Genomic DNA, 19060 nt, shown 5'->3' with positions numbered 1-19060 from the left:
AGGCAGCTTACACAATAAAGTCATACGCAGCAACTGGAGGAAACCTGTATTAATCCAGGCCTGCCAGAATTCCAGAGTCAAAAAAACCCCAAACAAAACAGTAGCTGCTGGAGACAGCAGGATGGCCTTTTGCTGCTGATGAACTTGCATTACTTCAAAACTGAAAGGCAAAAATAAAGAACTTAGAAGTGCACCATGTTTTTGTGAGCTTCAAGAAAACAAGATGTAACCTACACCAAATTAAGATGTAGCATTAATTTGTACAAAAAGCAGTTTACTGTGTACCTACATATACTATTGTCAGCTTCAGAAGTGTATGTTGCCCAGATTTTTGTTTTTGCAAGAACCTAGACTTCATGACAGTCAATATATATCTCAAAAATACACTGGCTTAACAGTGTTTACTTTTCATTTTCACTTCACAAGTGAGGTTCACCCTTTCAGAAAAGGAACTAAACATTAAGAAGCAACCTAAGTGTTCTCTACTTACCTTTCAAATTTCATACTAGCATCTTAAGTGCTTCTTCAGCAATTACCACTGACCTTTTATGAAAACAGATGAGAAACCACAAAATCTGGGCTTAGTTAAAAAGTGTGGTGAAACACTAAATGCCAGATAACATCACATCTTTTCTCATGTAACTTTTTAACAACAAAATAGCCAGAGTACTTAAAAGAGATTATTTTAGATACACCCATGCATACTTGAGGCACACTGCTATCTGCTTATGAACTGAATTATTTCTGCTTTTGAGCAATGTCATGCATTAGGCAAGTGCTGTTTCCCCAGCAATATCTTCACTGGGAAGCTTGAGAATTCATGTTCTCTACTAGAAGAGACATTAGTATAAAAGAAGCATCCCTGCATTAGAAAGATTTATCTGGACCACTTTCAGAATCTAAAATTTTCTTTCTGTAATAGCACAATGTACACTTCCTACTTTAGCAATTATTCCAGATGAACAATTATGTAAGTCTCTCAGCTTTCTCCTCTGCCTTGGAAGAAAGTACTCATGATTTAGCCAGTAGAAATTCAAGCAATACATTTCAAGATAAATTAGTATAATGTTAATAGTTACTATTCAACTTGTATTTTGTTCCGCAACTTCAGCATTTACTTAAATAATGCTTGTATTTTAACACTAGGGAGAATCATCATTTCGAGTAGGCATTAGATGTTGATAAAATCCCCAGCCCAAGGCTCCTGCCCAGTCTTCCCAAGAAGGAAATTTTATAATCATTAAGCCATAACCAAAAGAAAAAGGAGTAAAATGTGGAGAGGACAACTTACAACACTTGTCGCCAGCAGCTGGCCTTATGATTCTGCATCAGTAGCCGTGATCCAGACCCCTCTAGAAGCCTATCTTTGCTACCTCAGATTAGCCTCTAGGCCTGGAAAGCAAGATAAGGCCTTGAGATAAGCTTTACCTTCTTTCCTACCCTGCTGGTGGTTGCAGCCCATACATTAGTTTACCATGGTATAGGTCTCCCCAGTAGAACTAGCACACTTCATAAACCTGTAATTTCAGAGCAAAAATTCAAAACACTGACTTTACGCTCCCCTGCCATATGTTAACTAGTGTTACTTGCAAATGCTAAATCCTGTTAAGGAATCAGATCATAACTGTGGAAACAGGCTCAGTATTTTACATAGCTTGTAATATTTAGAGTCCTGCACATTGATTCATACCATCTGGCCCAACAGCACAGAGGCTTGCTTCATGCCAAGTGCAGCTCATCCAGCCCTCCAGCCCCAGCTATCGTAGACCTCTAGTGGAGATGCAGGAGGGAGTTTTGATGACCTTCACCCATCATGGCTTGCTTTTGCTCATCTGCTTTCTTGGCTGCTCTCAACACAACCGCTTTTCAACCAGGCTTGGCTAGAGATGATGTTGCTTCTTTGTTGTGCCATCAAGGTTGATTTTAGCAGCAAAGAGCAGAGATCTATGGGGACTTCTCAGCACTTGCAGCCCACCTCTAGCTAACCCTTGCACCCAGCCCTGCATAACTACTCTCTCTGCCGTGCCAAACCCACAAGAAGCCTTGAGAACATTGTTGGGCAGAAACCCTAGGTGCAAGCTTTGGTACACCCCTCACTTCTCTATTATCATCTCCCATTGCAAAGAAGCAGGAACAGCTATTTCCAACTTTTTTCCACTTCCTCTAAGGTGTGGGGGTGAGGAAGTTCACTTTTAACTACCACCCAAGTAGCATTTGGACACTCCTAGCACACTTCAGGACAAGAGCTTACATAGGCTGTAAGAAGGCTGCTGGGATTTGGCTGCTGGCTCTGTGCCAGTCGTGCCTATGGTTTTTATTATCTATCAAAACTTTTGACAGCTTTTGAGTTCAGGCGTTTTAGATACTTGCCCAAGTCTAAGAACTGTGGCGCTGCACCTAAAGCCACACACGTATGTGAATACCACTTCAGGAAAAGCAAAATTTACATCCCAGGGAACACCAGTCATGCCTCAGCTCTCAGAGATTATGATGAAGATTTCATAACCTTTGTGATTTCTGCTCCCCGAGATGCCAATATCCCCTTCCTTTCAAGGCTTATATAGGCAATGACAAAACAAACAAGCAGGGAAATAGTTTTGGCATTAGAGAGACCATCTTAATAATGATGACATAGGGATGCTAGACAGGACTCAAAACAAAACCTACCAAGAATTTCCAAAACTACATACACACCATAATTCTATCATATCCAAAAATTGACTCCCAAGTGTAAAGTCACAAAGACAAGAGTTTAATAATGACAAAAAAAAAAGGCAAAAAAAAAAAAGAAAAATAATAATTAAAAAAAGCTTAAGTTAGTGGTACTTTCTTCCTTGAAATAACATACTGGTTATATGAAAGTCACTGAAGAGGTCTGCTTGTAGCTTGGAAGACTTTTACAATTACAGCTGAATTCAAAAAACCTAATTCTAAATGTGTGCTGTTAACACAAAAAACCGGTAACTTAAGACATGGGGTAAAGAACAAATTCAGTTGTTAAGGTTCTAGCCGTTAAGTGAAGCCTTTCAATGCCTTTCCGTAACAGGAAAAGTTCTTCAGTATCTTTCCCACCCCCATTATTTCAAGATTCACAAGGTTCTTTTAAAGACTAATGGGGTTAAATTGAAACCAAGTGCCATATGCTTGCAATGTCTTCTGTGAAAGTCTGAAGCCACCCTGTTTCAATTATTTGGTTATTCAGTGCAGAAAGTTAAGATCACAGAAGGTATAACAGCTTTTAATACTCCATTAATATTATAGATTAAAAATTATTGCATAGTCTTATGCATTTCCTAAAACAGCGTTCTCTGGAAATTAAACATTTTACTATAAAAGGAGCAACTCTTTAAAACATGAATTGCTTTCACTACCTCGATCTTCTATCCTTTTTTGATTTGTCAGTACATTTGTCCATTGTTTTCTCATTGTCTCCTCTGCACTTGGGGCAATACCATTTGCCCTTTGGCTTGTAGGTGAGTCCAACACACGAGAAGTGGAACCACTCGATAGGACACTGTTCATTATCACATCCTATCATTTCGCCGTAAGACACTTGGTTGCATAAGCAATAAGTTGGTTCATTGGGATCAATTGCAAATTCTACAGGTGAAACCTCTCTCTCTTGTTTGGCTTTGGAGCGTTTTTTCTTCTTGGAAGATTTAGATCTTTTTTCTTTAGGGGGCTGATCATCGCAGTCATCGATGCCATTTGCTATATGGCACAGATCACGGCTTTCGCTGGTTCGCTGGCGACGAGGTCTACGTGAAGATCTCTCTGGCTGGCAGGACTCCATCTTTGCCTTTTCTACAGGCTTTTCATTCTCAGACAGATCTTGGAAACACTGAGAGTGAGTTTCCATTTGCCGAGCTCTATTCTCTACCAGTTCTAGCATCTGAGTAACTATCTGAATTTTTTCATCTCCAAGTTCTTGGCTGTTGATTAATGCACGCTGGAGATGCTGCTGCAAGCGTTTCTTCTGAACAGGATCATTTTCTGACTTGTATTTTTCATAGACATCATCTATTTCTTTTAATGCTTCTGCAAAATAAAAATGATAGGAATAATTACGCAAGACGGAACATGCTCAGGAAAATACAGAAATTTGTACTGTTTCTCATCAGTTAGAAATAAAGTTTTAGTTATAGTATACTGTAGTGGGCTAGATCAGGTATTTTGTTGTTCAAGTTGCACATGGTCATCCAATCAGTGTTTAAGATCACAATCTGCTGCAAAAGGAAATTCTCAAGTTCTGAGAAAAAAGCAAGCTTATTTTAGCCATAGTAAGAAGAAAGGATAACCCAAGACAGGGTACTACAGCTGCCAGAGTGTGGATAGTCCAGATCTTGCCTCCATCTGAAAAAGCAGGAATTTCTGTTGAGAGCCCTTACCACAGCAGTTCCAAACCCCTGGCTTACAAAGCAAAGCAATAGCTTACTACATCAGAGGAAAAAACCTAGAATTCATATAATCATTTGATATCATAATATATAACACACCAGAATTAGGATATCCAGGTCCCCTGCTTTCCTCTTCTTATTCATCTAGGGCTTTGGCATTACACTTTCAATTAAGCATAGTTATAAAACGAGTATGACAACTGAAGTTACATAATAGCAAATTTACAATCAGGGTTTAAATCAACTTTAACCACTCAAAACACTTTTCCTATTACCAAGCCAAGTTACAGCAAGCTGCATCTTAAATCCAGGCTGAACTTTTCAGACTGGGTGACCTACTGTTTAGTGCATCACAGGATATTGTCAAGCAACTAGAAGTGAATGGCTCACAGCTTGACTTCTAAGCTGTTCTTGCAAGTCACACAATATAACCTGATGAGTTGCTGTGAATCTTTAGTAAAATTTAGTTCTTGGGAAATTGCTAATGTAGAAGAAAATAGATCAGTAGAACTGACAGTGAAACCTCATGAAGTGTTAGATACAGTACCAGCTCCTTCAGAAACTACCTAAGGCTTCTATTTGAGCAGGCAAGGGAAGTTTTAAACGATACTAAACGGTACTAAACGATCTACTTCTAAAGCAAGGAGATACGCAGTGCAATCTGTCTTTTCCTAAAGACCCACGTTTCACAAACTGGCTTTCATTTTTGAAGAATTTGTCTATGTTGTAGAGTTGTGAAATGATTCAGGCTTGTGCTAAATGGAAGCCACAGATACCATCCCCACATTGTTCACAGTGATTTTTTTTTCCTGCTGACACCTTGAAACAGTAGCTTAAGTGTTGAACAGCCATTTTCTACTATAAATGCTTAAAATGTATAACAACAGGAGCCAACAGCATTTTGTTCTGTTCCAGATTTTCATGAGGGTAAGAGAAAAAAATAAAAATAAAAAAAAAGAGATCACTGTCCAGTAACTCAGCCTGTTTTTTCGCAATATTAACATTCCAGCTACCACTAAACCCACTAGCTTTGTCTCCCTGCACCTTCAGCTGCATCATTTGCCTGTTGGCCTGATGGTGTGAGTGCAGGAGAACCTTACTATCTGCTCCTGAAAAGTGCAGAGTAAGGTATTTTGCATGCTGTTGAGCCAGAAAGGCATAACCAGAGTGTACAATATTCAGAAGCCACATTATCTCCCACCGAGCCATTTTTTTTTTTTTTGAGGGAGAAGGAATTAAAATCAGAAGCCAAAACGTGTAGGTGTAGTTACAGAGATTTTCCTTATTGGGAATGCTCTGCCCAGAAGAGCTCACAAGCAGTAACAGCTTTTTCACACTGTGACACAGAACAACAGTCACCCTGCATTGATTATTCTGTGAAGATAATGCTGCAGAGACTTTAAAATGCATCAACACCTGTTAAAAGAGGAAAGAACTTTTGGACTGACAGAAATGCAAGTTCACCAAACTCCCTGCTTGTCCTCGACATCAGAGAAGGCATCCATATGCCCAGCTAAACAGCTCTGAAGCCCCAGTTAAAAAAAAAACACAACAGACACCCAAACACAAGAAAACCCCAATCCAAACCACGGCCAAGTGTTCATTACAGACAATCTGATTAAGTTTGGTGGAGCTAATAAAAGCTAAAAGGATTTGTTTTCCAAACACAGAAATCATTCCGTCCCTCATGCGTGAGCTATCACCACCTTTTAAACTGGCACGAATTCTACCACACTGCTTTTACATCTTTCAGGCTTGGGCCTGAGATATTTTTATCCAGTTTTTAGGGTTCGGGGGGGGGATGGGGGGGTTGTTGCTTTTTTTTGAAACAATTGTAAGCTTTGACAGAACTAGGAACAAGGTTCTGCTCTGGCTCAGTATCATATTAGAATACATAATGGAACTATAGCCTGAGTATAAGAATTAATTCATTCAAGACAGAGCGCTGGCTAGCCACAAAAGCTCAGGTAGGGAACCTGCTAGATAGTCCAACCTTCACTAAAAATTCAAAACTGCAGACAGGTCTATGCCCTTCAGACTTTACAAACACAAGAAACTTACAAAAGCCTGTTCTTATGTATCTTCCTGGGTAGTTAGAACGATAAATGAAAGAATCCGTTTACAATAGCTGTCCTCTGGGGTGACCCATTCAGTGTCTGAAAGGCCTTAAAAGTGCCCTCTTCCCATACCGAGGACAGCCTCCCAGGCAGCACAGGAGATGCGGCTCCGGCTCCTGCTCCACAGGACCGACTTCCCCCGACTCGTGCCCTGGGTCCACGCCGATGGCCCCGCTGCACAGCTCAAGCAGCACTGCTCCTCGGCAACGGCTCCCAAATCACGGTTAGGCCGGGAGATAGAAGGCACCGCAGCTGCGTCGCCCAAGAACGGGAGATGGAACGGATTTAACCGGCACTGATCCGGCATGCCGGAAGCAGCCATGCCGCCGGCTGAAGTTCAGGGTAACTTCCAGCTCCTTAGCCCCGCCGGGTGCTCGCCCTCAGTGCCCCGGGGGCCAGGCCGGGAGCCGCAATTCACCGCGGGACGGGGCCACGGCTCCTCCGGAGCAGAGGGAGCTGTAAAACCCGAGTCCCTCGCCTCGCCTCCAGCAGCAGCAGCACCACCGCGTCAACCGGCGGGGGGAGCAGGACCGAGCCCCGCTTATACACAGGCCTAGCGCCAAAGCGGCGAGGTACCGCCGGCTCACACCGCCCCGGGGGCGGAGCCGCCGCCGCGGGACGCCCTCCCCCGGGAGGGCCGGGCCGCTGCTCTCCGCGTTCGCCGGGGCGGGCGGAGGCCCGCCCCGGCGAACGCGGAGAGCAGCGGCCCGGCAGCGGGTTCAGCCCAGCGCAGGCCCCGGCAGGGTGCCCACCCCGGCGCCCATCTCCCCCCCACCGGGCCCGCACCGGGCGCATGTGCGGTGGCTGCCCTCCTCCTCCTCCTCCTCCTCCTTCTCCCCCCGGTGCCCTGTGGCGGAGGCCGTGCCCCGTGGCGGCGCTTACCTTGGCACTGCGTGTCCATCTCCCGCAGCAGCGAGGCGTTGCGCTGGATGTCCAGCGGCAGCGACTCCACGCACTCCAGGTAGTCCTGCACATAGAGCGAGAGCAGCCGGGCCCGCTCCCCGCCCGGCCCCGCCACCAGCTGCGGCCCCGCCAGCATCATCCCCCCGCGCCAGCAGCACATCCGCCGCCGCCGCGCCGCCCGCACCGGGCGCGGGGTCCCCGCAGCGGCCCCGCTCCGCTCCCTCCTGCCGCCGGCCCTGCAGCCCGCAGGGGACCGAGCTGCGCCGAGGCGCAACGGGGCGCGGAAGGCGCTGAGGGGCGAGGAGCAAGCGCCTCGCTACGCCGGAGCCGGTGCCGCCGCCGCCGCCGCTGCACGGGGTCCCGCGCCCCCTTCCCTCAGCGGTGCCGCCGCCGAAGCAAAACCCCACTCGGAGCCCCCGCCCCTGGCCGCCGGGCTGCGCGCATGCGCGAGGCCCTGCCCTTATAAGGCGAGGATGGCGGCGCTGCGGCGGGTTCGCATTCTCCCGCCTTCCCCTCTCGCCGGCTCCTACTGGCGCAGCGCGCGGCAAGGGGCGGGGCCGTCCCGGGGGCGGGGCCGCCCTTAAAGGCGCAGGCCCGCGCGGCTTCCGCACCCGCGCCGGGCGGCGGCGGCCGCCGCAGGGGGGTGGGGGCTACGCACGCCCCGCCCCTGCCCCGCCCCTGCCCCGCCCCGCCCCTCCCGCCCCGCCCCTCCCGCCCGTGTGTGGGCGGAGGGCAGTGAGGCGCCGTGCGTGGGGCAGCGCCCGCCATGTCCGCGGCCCCTCAGGGGCGGCTGGGCCCCTCTGCGAGCACCGCCTGCTGTACTTGTGTGAGGTGAAGAGCGCGGAGGTGGCCGCCAGGTGTGAGTAGCCCCCATTTACCTTCAGTTTGCAGCCAGCTTCCGCCGCTGCGAAGCGGGGAGCGGTGTCGCGACCTGGCACTGAGGACCGCTGGTGTCGCAGGGGAGAGATCCATGGGGGTCCGTCAGGCGCGCCGCCTCCTGCTCCCGGGAGGTGTTAGTGTCCATTGACGCCCTTCTTCGGGCAGTGCCCCGTGTTTAGTCGCTCTTCCCAAAACAGTCTTTGACCCCGGGGATGTTGAGTTTCTCTGAGGGTGTGTGGGGCTGTCATGGATTACTCTTGTTCCCTGTGTGGGCTGTGATGCTCTGCACTGTGTTTTCAGCAACAACCCCGAACCTTCCCACTATTTCAGGGTGTAATAGAGAAGATATTTGAGCAAGCAGAAAAATGCCCAAGTTTTACATTTGATGCTGAAGCCTCACCCTTGCACTGGGTTGTTTTTGGTTGGTTGGTCGGTTGTTTTATTAATACTTTGGCGTACAGAATAATCTGTCAGCACTAATGGCATTAAATCTCTTGAAACACACCTTTTCAAAGGCACTGTGTCTTACATGAGTGGAATGTGAGTAACTTGTATTGCAATAAAATATATGCACGCATTAAATTGTTTGCAGATGACTTGTGTATTTCTCTCCAAAGCGCTGTTGTGAGCTATATACGCCACCATTTATTGATGGAGAGCAGTTTCCATCATGAAGTGAGTTTTGCACCGATAGCATAGTGACAGGCTGTGTGCAGGGAAGGCAGGTTTCTGCCTGGTACACAAGAGTGTGCCCATAGTCAAGCTTTTCTCGCTGTAGTAGTTGATATGGTGAGGCATCCAATTAATTCTTACCCTCCAACTGTAAGAAGCAGCAGCTTAAGCTGTTCCTGCCCATAATAAGAACTACCTGATTTAGCTTTAAAGAAGAGCAAAATGATGTGTGATAAACTATTAATTTGGGGAAGCTGAGTGACATTTTATCCTGAGGAATCGTTTCAGAGAATTTTAAATAAGGCACCAAAGAATTTTAAATTTTTAAAACCCACTCGCCTGCCAACGAATTCCCAATTTTCACAGAGTATCCTGTCTTTCCTAAGGCTGTTGTAGAATTTGTATCAAATGTTGGCCACAACGAATATAGTAGGAAACAGGAATAGAAATACACTTTTTAGTGATACACTTTTTCCTGCTGGGAGATTGATATAAAGCAGAATTACTAAATGGTTGAGAGTTGATCCCCATCTCTTTTGCAGACATTTTTCTGATCTTCATGATAACAATTGGTAGGCATCAGGAAAAGTACAGTCTTGTGGAGTCTTGAAACATCTTGAGGAGACCTGTACATTTTGCAGAATGATGTATTTATATTTCAGGAAGCTGAAAAACAGTGGGGGGAAATACATCTGCCAAACTTGGAAAAAAATGTCACAGAGATTATTGAATACAAGGGTCAAATAAATAAAAAAAAATCCAAACCCCAGAAAAACCTTCTGTCTTACATTCCTACCTGAAGGTAAGTGGCCAGAAAAACAAGAGTACACATACTAATGTTGTAGATAACGTTTCAGGATGCCATGATCAGGAGTGGTGATCAAGCAGCAGCACAGGTTGCACAGAAGGGTTGTACAGTCTCCATCCTTGGATATTTTCGGAGCCTGACTGGACAAGGCCTGGCACAACCTGATCTGGCTGTGAAGCTGGTTCTGCTTTGATGGCTTCCAGAAGATCCCTTCCAGCCTACTGTTTTTCTGTGATTCTGTGAATACGTAATCTTTGCCAGATGGCTCCATGGTGGGTCCTGTGACAAAATTAGTGTGTTGAACTTTGCTGAATCCATCTGACCAGCCCACAGATCAGCATCTCACATGATGGCAATCTGCAAGTATTACTAAGACCACAGCCTAGTTCACAAAAGTATTTAAACACATTCTTAACATTCAACTCATGCAGCTGCTAAGCGGGTATCCTACATGACAGTGATTTTCATACATCTACATCTAAGATGTTGAGTAATTGTAGCTGCAGACAGATGGCTTTGCCCAAGTCAGCAGTGTGTTGGCAAGTTCATAAAAATGAATGAAAACAAAGTTGTAGGCAGTTCTTTCAAAACATTCCTTTTTATGCTGATGTCACCCTGGCCAAAAAATCAGGAAGTCTGTAGCTCAGCGTGTTCATGTTCTTAAGAGGACACCTTCATCTTTAAATCTGTAACACCAGTAAAAACAGCCGCTGCTTTTTGTATTGTGACAGCTCAGATTAATGAAGCTAAGCCTCATATAATTTTATGCTACTTGTCTTGTTTTTGCACGAATAGATTTAGAAAGTGAAAATAATCTAGTTACCTTCACTTCCATTGGCAGTAAACTGCTGAAGCTTTATTGTATGGTGCTCATTGCTGTCACTTCTGAGTAACTGAAGTCTTTTATATGAATTCTTTCTTATAATATTAACAGATATCACTTACTGTACAGGCAAAAAGCACTACCTGTATACCTTTGTAAAAGGACCTGGATTAATATAAATTATACAATATTATTTAGAAGGATGTTGGCTGCTTTGAGGGGTTGTGGTTTTGCTTATAGTAAGTTTGATTGGCTGTATTGTTCTGCCATCTGTCCTGGGTTTATTCTGGGTTATTATTATTTATTTCTTCATTTCCCATACAGAGCAGAAAAATAAAGCAAAAATGTCCATTGAAAATTCATGTTATTTAAAGTTAAATGTTCATTACAGTTAAACGTTAAATTTAAAATGACATTTTGGCATTACTTTTTTTTTCCTAGCAAGAAACTGTGTATGCGCACTTCATTCATAACATTTGTTACGGGTGATTTCAGTGCTAAATACTTGCTGTTTGTCACTATGGGGGAAGCAATATCTTCTCAGTTGAGAAGGTACAACTGAGATCAGCTAATGTTTCCTGAATATAAATGCTGTCTGCTGCTTTTGAACACTAAAATAAAGATTTAAATTCAGTAAGCTTGAGAATACAGCAGTAACATTAGACCAGGTCTCCCTAGGAAAGAAAAGCCTTAGCTTGCTGCATGTTTGAAGCCTCAGGGGGAAGGAAAGCAAGAACCGCAGGCTGAATTTTCTGGTTTGGTTATGCCTCAGAATGGTTAGGAGCAAGCACTTGGAGAATTTTACATTATTGGACTCCAGTTTGCAGGTTGATAGCCTCTGTGATCCAACCGTGTTTCTTCTCTCAATGGCTGCCTGTGAGAATAATCTGAAGATAGGAGGCACAGCAGAGCAAGTCTCACTAGTTGTAGATATGGCCAGGCAGAATGACCATGCATTTCTACCAATCATCTCCGCTAAGTGGAGAATTGCCAGCTGGAGGCTGACATTCATAGAGGTATCAGGGATGTGTTATCAGCATGTATACCATAAATGCTCCATCCCTGGTAGTGTTCAAGGCCAAGCTGGATAGAACCTTGAGCAACAAACATGGTCTAGTGTGAGGCATCCCTGACCTTGGCAGGGGGTTGGAACTAAATCATCTTAAGGTCCTTTTCAATCCTAACTGTTCTGTGAGTCTATGAAATCATAGCTGATTCCTGTCCTTTTTCACTTAATAATACACAAGTTGGCTAGATTTTTTTAGCTTCCGATTGATGGCCCAGGAGGAGTTTTCGCCTGTGGAAAAATAGTGAAAAGTAGCATTACTGATGACAAGTCCAAAAGGGGCTCTAATCGTGAAAGGCCTACTCAGCATTTAGTGGAAGTACTTAAAGGATGGTAACAGGGTGCTTCTTTTAAGCAAATGGAAAAGAACTAATTTTTGGTGATATATTATTCTTGGCAGAATATATGCTGCTCTGGTTTCCACAGGATGAAAGGGATGAAGAATTCTCCAAGATACCAAGAAAAGAAATGTAGAGAAAAGAAAGAATTATTTCAAACTCAGTACAGAAAGGCTTTTAAAAAAGTCAGCTGAAGAAAGCTGTAGGTGAGTATAAAGTTGTACAGAAAGGCCATAGTTGATCTGTGTATAGGTGTTATTCCAGGAAAGGGCTGTCCTTGCCCGAGCAACAGAGATTTGTCTGGGTAAGCTATTCTTCAAAACTTCTCTTAACATCAGGTCATCCAAAAAAGATACTTCCCTGAAATGGCAGATATCATTGCTTTTGATTTTCCTTAAATACTAGGCTTGATTTATGTGGTGGAACACAAATCATATGGAAACAACCATTGTTATTTTTCTCTTTCATTTACACAAGTGTAGGACATCTGAAAATAAGGCATGGGCCAACATCAGATCATTTCAGTAAGGTGATAAACTAAACGAGTACATTTCCTGAGAACACTGGTGTGTGTTTTTTCCCCAGCTATCCTTATCCTCAGCTGTATCAAAGAGCTCCCTAGCACCAAGTAACAAACATCTCGCACCGATCAGGGGATATATGTTCTTCCTCATCCAAATGCAAACATCTGCTCAAAAACTGGAGAAGTTCCAAGTTTTCTGCCAGTATGCTCTGAAAGAAAATCTCTTCCTGAGCCCGAATTAGTAATCAGTTGACTTGTATTAACATGGAGAAGAAGACAGCTGCAATATCCAGCTCATCTTTTTTTCTTCAAAATGATGGTTCCATTTATCTCACCACAGAGTGAAAAATGGAGTGAAGCATCCAAAGTAAGTTTACTTTGTGCTTTGTTTTGTAATACAGTTTTATCTATTTTAAAACTTAAACAGGGGAAGTTTAGATTGGACGTAAGGAAGAAGTTCTTTACTGTAAGGGTGGTGAGGCACTGGAATGAGTTGCTCAGGGAAGCTGTGAATGCGCCATCCCTGCCGGTGTTCAAGGCCAGGTTGGATAGAGCCTTGGGTGACATGGTTTAGGGTGAGGTGTCCCTGCCCATGGCAGGGGGGTTGGAACTAGATGATCTTAAGGTCCTTTTCAGCCCTAACTATTCTATAATTCTATTACTTTTACAGTTCTTCCCACACAGCTTCTCTAATTCCATGGCTGTACCCAAAAGTGTTTTGATAAGTTGACTTGCCCAAGGTGGGAGATGTTGAGGACTTCACTTACATGACATCATTGCTTCCATCAGAGCATCCTGCCGTATCGTTGCTTTGTTTTGAGCAGAGCCACACTGCTCCTTTTTGAGAGTATCTGCTGTTCCGAATGCCCTCAGGAAGCCAGGAGGGCTGGACAACAGCAGCTTCTCACAGGTGCTATGGAGCCTGCTGGCTGGCACAGAACTGCAGGTCCTTAGAGGAGTGGAACAGAGCTAACCAGTCAAAGGGCAGCATCTGGCTGCTGTAACAGGGACAGCTATATGGGTCATTCCCTGACAGCTACAATATGGATCTGTCCACCTGTGGCTGAAGTAACATGTCCGTGTTTTCCTCTCCAGGAAGCAGCTTTTCAGACAGTGACTCTTCTTCCTCATCTACTGTTTTAAATCATAAATAATGGGTGGATTTGCTTTCTGGCTCCAGAGCCAATCCCTGTGCCAAAGAACTTAGGAAGTGTAGAGCTGATGTTTAGGGAAGCCGAGGCAATAAATGGTAACAAATTAATCTTAAGCAAATATGTGGCAACCGTCTTTACTGTCTTACTTGAGCCCTGAAGCTTGATCCCCTTTCATTCAAGAAAATGGAAGAATCCAGGTGACCTTAATGGAAAAGAACTGAGCCCATTTTGCCTATAATAGCAAAGCCTGTTTTGTGTGCTCTTACCTGAGCTACACACTAACATTGATACTACGCCAATTCCGCTACTCAGCACAGGTCACGTGGAAAACACATTCTTACTTCCTTTTCTGAGGAACAAACATGTACAATCACACCTTTTAATCAAGATTGTGAAATGAGGGCAGGCATTTACACCTGCGGGAAGTTTTAGTAAATGATGGTTTAAGACATTCACAATACACTCCCGTATGTGGATGTTAATTTTCCTTTCCAACTCAGGACAAAAAAGTGGGAGTCATCCAGCCAAATATGTCAAATGAGAGAGAATCTTTGTGTAAGTAGGTCTTTCCCTAAAAATGTCTCTTGACTGTAAGAGGAGCCCAGATCTGTTGTGATGTCAGTGAAATGAATTCCACTCCTTCTGCAGAAATGGGGTAATTACATGCCTGTAGTTACCATTCATGAATTGCAGAGTTCCCTTGAAAACCTGAGGAGAATTTAGGCATATGTCACTGAAACTCCGCACCAAACAGGAGGAATCCTTATTTTATTTCTCTTCTAGTGTGGATTTTTTTCTTCTCTTTGGAATCTGCTTATCCCAACCTAGTACAAATTATTAATCTTTTAGTGCAAATGAAAAGTCACTGCAAATAGCACCAAAGAGTAATTTCATATCCCAAGCCTCTCAATCATCCTCTCTTTCCCCCAAATAATAAATGTGACATTTGCTCCAAACTAAGGAGGGATTTGAGGTGGAAGGCTATTGTCAAAATATGGGCAGAATGTGACTGAATATAGCTTAACTGCAGTTAGAACACAGAGGATTTAGAAAACTGGGCAAACATTGGTTATGTTGGCTTTCTTACTAGTGACAAGGTGTCTTTTGCCCAATACAATTCTTCTCTGACAGTGGCATTTAAAACAAGTCATTTGGCAGTCCATTCAGGCCTAATGATTAATGTTACATGACCATCAGTAACAGTTCAAACTTTAAAGGGCTGTAGGCTCCCATGTGGGAGTTGAACAATGCTTTTTGAGTTGCGGGAATGTTGGAGTTGCTGGAGGAAGAAAACACCTGGCTGGTAACTGCTGGAACTGATCATTCATTGCTTTAGCAACAGGCAGTTGTGCTCAGAAGCTATGTGCCATTTTCAAAATTACCTGCAACTTATTTGAAACTACCACCAGGTATCCACATAAACCCTGTTTTTCTTAACACTCATATGTGAGTCTTCAGTGTAGGTGGGAACTTCTGCTGTCATTTATAAAAGCCTAGCCAGATTCCTCACCTGCGAGTAACGCAGGTAATGTTGGTGACACTCTAGCCAGGCCACCTCTGCACTGGCAAGTATCCTAGCTCAGCCATGGAATTACTGGGGTTCCAGGAAACTGAACGGGTTTAAATTAATCTAAGAAAGAGGAGCGGAATTCAGCACAGCCTAAAACTTCATACCTCCTGAGGGCAGTTTTTACATGGGGGGTGGTGCAGGGGTATGACAATATTTTCCTAAAAACATAACTTAGCTAACGGTGATAACTTTGCTGTGGCAGTGGCTACTGACAGAACCATCAAGAAGGCACACAGATACAAGTTAAATGGACAAAGAGTGTGGCATACACCATGCAAAACATTGCAAAAATGCACATTTTAGTTGAGACAGAAGATTTTTTAAATAATCTCACAAAGCAGATATTACTGTTATTTGCTCTGTAGTTTGCCACTTACAAACGGGGACAAACCTGCCAAGTGAAAGAGGGAGACAGCACCAGAACTCTGTCTGTGTGGGCTTTTTTCCCTCAGTTTCTGGACCACCAGGCCATGTCATGTCAGTATATTGTCACCTACAAAGAAGATGAGTTTAAGTTTTGGTGTATTCTCTTATGTTAACAAATTTGAAGGCCAACATTTGCCATAAACTTACAGTGAATTTTGTCCCCCCATAGAAAAGACCAGCCCAAATTGTGAAGGTGCTATAGTGTGATCTTTAGGGCCAAAAAAGAAAACCCCGCATCAATCCCTGCCCAAGCTTCAGCTTGTCTGCACATGCTTGTCTGCGACCTGCAGCCTGTCCTGCAGGTGCTGCCTGCAGTACAGAGGGATGACAGCTCATGAAATGGTAGCTTCGTACAGCCCTGGATAGATCCTTTTCAGCAGATAAAACTGGGACACTGGGATTTTGTTACAGTTTCTCAGCCAAAAAACCGGAGGACTTCATACAGCCATGCCCTAGTTTGGTTGTTTCTTTTGGGATGCGTTCTTTGGTAGTGTTTTCATTTGAAATCTCTGTCTTGCCAAACACATACAGCTTATGACATGAAGAATTACAGGAGAAAAGAGACCGACACTCTGGTAGTTCAAGTGGCTGAGACTGCAACCAAAATGGCATCTCAAGCCAGGCAGTTTGTCAGCCCTTTGTGCACCTTTCAATGCTCCTCCATGAAGCAGTCACAACTATCACAGCTAGTCCTGCACAGAGGTGCTGCCCACTCTGCACACTGGTAGCTTCTGCCCAGCACAGGGGTCTCACACAGCTGAGAAGATGTCACCATTGATGCAGAGGGTTAACCAATATACAAGGGGGTTAGAGGAATTCACTTGCTTAAACAAAAGTATTGTATGTTGTAAACACCTATCATGCCTACTAAGCAGAACAAAGGCACAAGCTACTGATAAGGGGAGAAGCAGAGGCCTGGTTCTATTGATAAGCAACTATTGATAAGGAAAAGCAGACGCCTGAGTCTGTTGATAAGGGGGAGAAGCAGATGGTTTACGGCTGGGATGCCGACCAAACCCTAAGGCTATGCGTGAAGATTAAAAGGTGAAAAGTTTAAGAAGACTCATTTACTTTTATCTTGAAGACCCCCTGCTCACAGGAGGAAGACTCATTTACTTCATCTTGAGACCCCTGCCCATGACCAGAGGGGGCACTGCGCAGGTGCAAAGGACCTTCTAGCTCATTATAATACGAAGCGGGGACAGATACTAAATATGTGTAGGCGTATCAGTAATCTAATGCATATGTATACCTTAAGAGAATAAATGTAGAGGGAAAAACGACCCTGGGTGTGCATACTTTGGAGGAACTATCCCCATGCATCTCAGCGCTGAATAAAAGCATACCTACTTTACAACTTTAACGAGTTGTGGAGTCAATCCGTGTATCACCATGAGGATACTGCTGGAGGAAGAACAGCACATGCTGGGAGCCAGTGAGGTTTGCTGCTGTGCCTACATACGGGCTGTGTGCCTGTAGCTTGACCAGAAAGACACACACGGCTGGTGTAGCAGACCAGGGCTCACTGCGGCAGCTTTGTAAATACTGAGGGAGCATGAGCCAGAAGTGTTGGCTCTGGGCTCCTTCAGTGCTGTTTGGGTGAGGGGAGCACTCACCATATTTGTGGGGCCTGAGATGCCTGAACTTAGTGTTACTCGGTGGATCTCTGCCAGTGCTCTTCTGTCGTGCTTCACACCCAGGCGTGATTGTAGGGCAGCAGAGTGATGACTTCTGTGGAGTTAAGCACGGCAATGTGTTATTTGCTTGACATACTAGAGGCAAGAACAGCACCTGCCTATGAATTAATTCAGCTTATCAGCATGGCTAGTATTTACGTGTGTGGTTGCTGCAGATAGCAGCATCTTGTGCAGTATCAGGGAGCGTAAGCGTGAAACTCTGAGCGGGCAGATGACACTGGTGCCCCCTGGTAGCACCAGCCTCCTCTGAGGGGTACGGGAGAGCAGAGGCTACCAGGGGTGTGCCCTGCACTCACAGCCGTGCATCGGAGCCTGCATGAGGGACTGCTGTGCTGAGAAGTGATGTCTGTGCACTGTCGGGCTTCGTGCTCAGATTCCCCGGTGTTTGATGTTTTACTTCTGCGTGGTGCAAACAAACAAACGTGTCAGGATGCTTCCATCTGGCCTCTCGCTTCTTCCCGGAGCAGGGCAGGAAGGCAGGCCTTTTCGGGCAGGGACAGGGTCCCTGGGTGAGCAGAGGTGGGTGCAGGAGCCGCAGCCGGGGAAGCAGCGCACACCCAACGCGCGCTCCGCTCTTCCTCCTAAGGCACCTCCGGTGCGCCGGGGAACTCCGCACGCCCCCCGCCCCGCTCCGCCGCCCCGGGGGAGCCCGAGCCCCGCCCCACCGCTGGCAAAAGGGGATGGCCTGAGAGTGAGCCCCGTTCTGTTAGTGCGCCTGCGCACTACCTGCGTGTCTGTGGCCGTGACGAGGGCCCGCCCCGCGCTCACCCGCTCGGCCCGGGGGCGTCTCGGCGGTGACACGGTGATGTCGGGGGCGGGCGGGGGCGCGGCAGCGCCCGGCACTCTCTGCCGGCGGTCCGGGGACTTTCCCCTAGGCGGGCCGGGGCCCGTGAGGAACGAGCGTCCTCCGTGCGTGGCCTAGCGAGCAGGTCTTCAGAGCATCCCGGCGTCTTTTCTGCGCAGTCGCCGCTTTATATGACCCAGAGACTGGGAAAACACCTAGGTTAGCGTGAGAGCTGCTTGGCACCTTGGTTATGTCTGTGCCGGTGTCCGCAGCGCAGCTCGGCAGCAAGACCGTCCGGCCGCGCCGGGGCGCGCCGCGATGCCGGGTGCCCGCGGCCCCGGTGCCGCTGAGCCATCGCCCCGGGAATACATTAAGCAAATCGAGCGCCGCGGCCCCGCCCCGAGGCGGGCAGCGGCGCCGGCGAGGAGGCACTCCGGCGCCGCCTTGTGGCCCGCGGCCCGCGCCGCCTCATCGTCCTGCCGCTGGGGAGCGCGGGAGATAGCCAGCCGATGGCCCCACCCCGCACCGGCGGCGCGCCCCAGCTGCGCCCGCCGAGCAGGCGGGGTCGTCCGCAGTGACTGCCGCTTCCTGCACTCCCGCACGGGAAACAGGGTCGGTGTTTCTTTCGGTTGCGTGGTTTCGTTTGTCGCCAAGGCAGCTGTGCACTGACACGTCAGTGCGTTCGTTCTAGCCGCATCTCGTCAGCAAGGTCCGACGATTGCTGCTAGCGGCCAGCACAGCACCTGGCAGGAGGAGCTAGAGGTTCTAGAACCGACCAGACTGCACAAACGCCTCTTGCCACGGAAAGCTCTTCAAAATTCTCTCACTCTTCCTCTAGAGTTAATGAAATGTTAATAATTCCCGTTAAAATACTTAATGCTTATTTCCTTGTATGTTCGAATC

The 19060-nt window shown here is 46.2% G+C and overlaps 1 protein-coding gene and 2 long non-coding RNA genes across 4 annotated transcripts; 1 reads left to right on the top strand and 2 right to left on the bottom strand.

The window, feature by feature from the left end:
- Positions 1–2592: 2592 nt before the first annotated feature.
- On the bottom strand, positions 2593–7104 carry ING2 (inhibitor of growth family member 2). Its single transcript, XM_065695258.1, has 2 exons — positions 6587–7104; positions 2593–4038 (listed from the first exon to the last, which is right to left on the bottom strand). The coding sequence occupies exons 1-2, from the start codon at positions 6834–6836 to the stop codon at positions 3368–3370; spliced, it is 921 nt and encodes a 306-aa protein (XP_065551330.1). The 5' UTR covers positions 6837–7104; the 3' UTR covers positions 2593–3367.
- A 1018-nt stretch (positions 7105–8122) lies between these two features.
- LOC136022231 (uncharacterized) lies at positions 8123–17039 on the top strand. Of its 2 annotated transcripts, none has more exons than XR_010616088.1 (4): positions 8123–8276; positions 12066–12209; positions 12589–12893; positions 13622–17039. It is a non-coding gene; the product is annotated as an uncharacterized LOC136022231 (long non-coding RNA). The 2 variants fall into 2 exon arrangements; XR_010616085.1 differs by having other exon boundaries at positions 13197–17039.
- Positions 9481–17402, bottom strand: LOC136022234 (uncharacterized). Its single transcript, XR_010616101.1, has 3 exons — positions 17293–17402; positions 17027–17155; positions 9481–10055 (listed from the first exon to the last, which is right to left on the bottom strand). It is a non-coding gene; the product is annotated as an uncharacterized LOC136022234 (long non-coding RNA).
- Positions 17403–19060: the final 1658 nt, after the last annotated feature.

This window comes from Lathamus discolor, chromosome 1 (genome assembly GCF_037157495.1).
Source record: "Lathamus discolor isolate bLatDis1 chromosome 1, bLatDis1.hap1, whole genome shotgun sequence".
In the NCBI taxonomy this organism is placed as follows: domain Eukaryota; kingdom Metazoa; phylum Chordata; class Aves; order Psittaciformes; family Psittacidae; genus Lathamus; species Lathamus discolor.
The sequence above is the reverse complement of the archived record's forward strand: the minus strand, read 5'-3'. Positions and strand labels throughout refer to the sequence as shown.

Excerpts from the sequence above, each read along its gene's own strand:
- ING2 (XM_065695258.1), bottom strand. The coding sequence starts at position 6,836 with ATGGCTGCTTCCGGCATGCCGGATCAGTGCCGGTTAAATCCGTTCCAT. Across the intron at positions 4,039-6,586 it reads TGCCTGGGAGGCTGTCCTCG|AAGCATTAAAAGAAATAGAT; the intron begins GTATGGGAAGAG and ends TTTATTTTGCAG.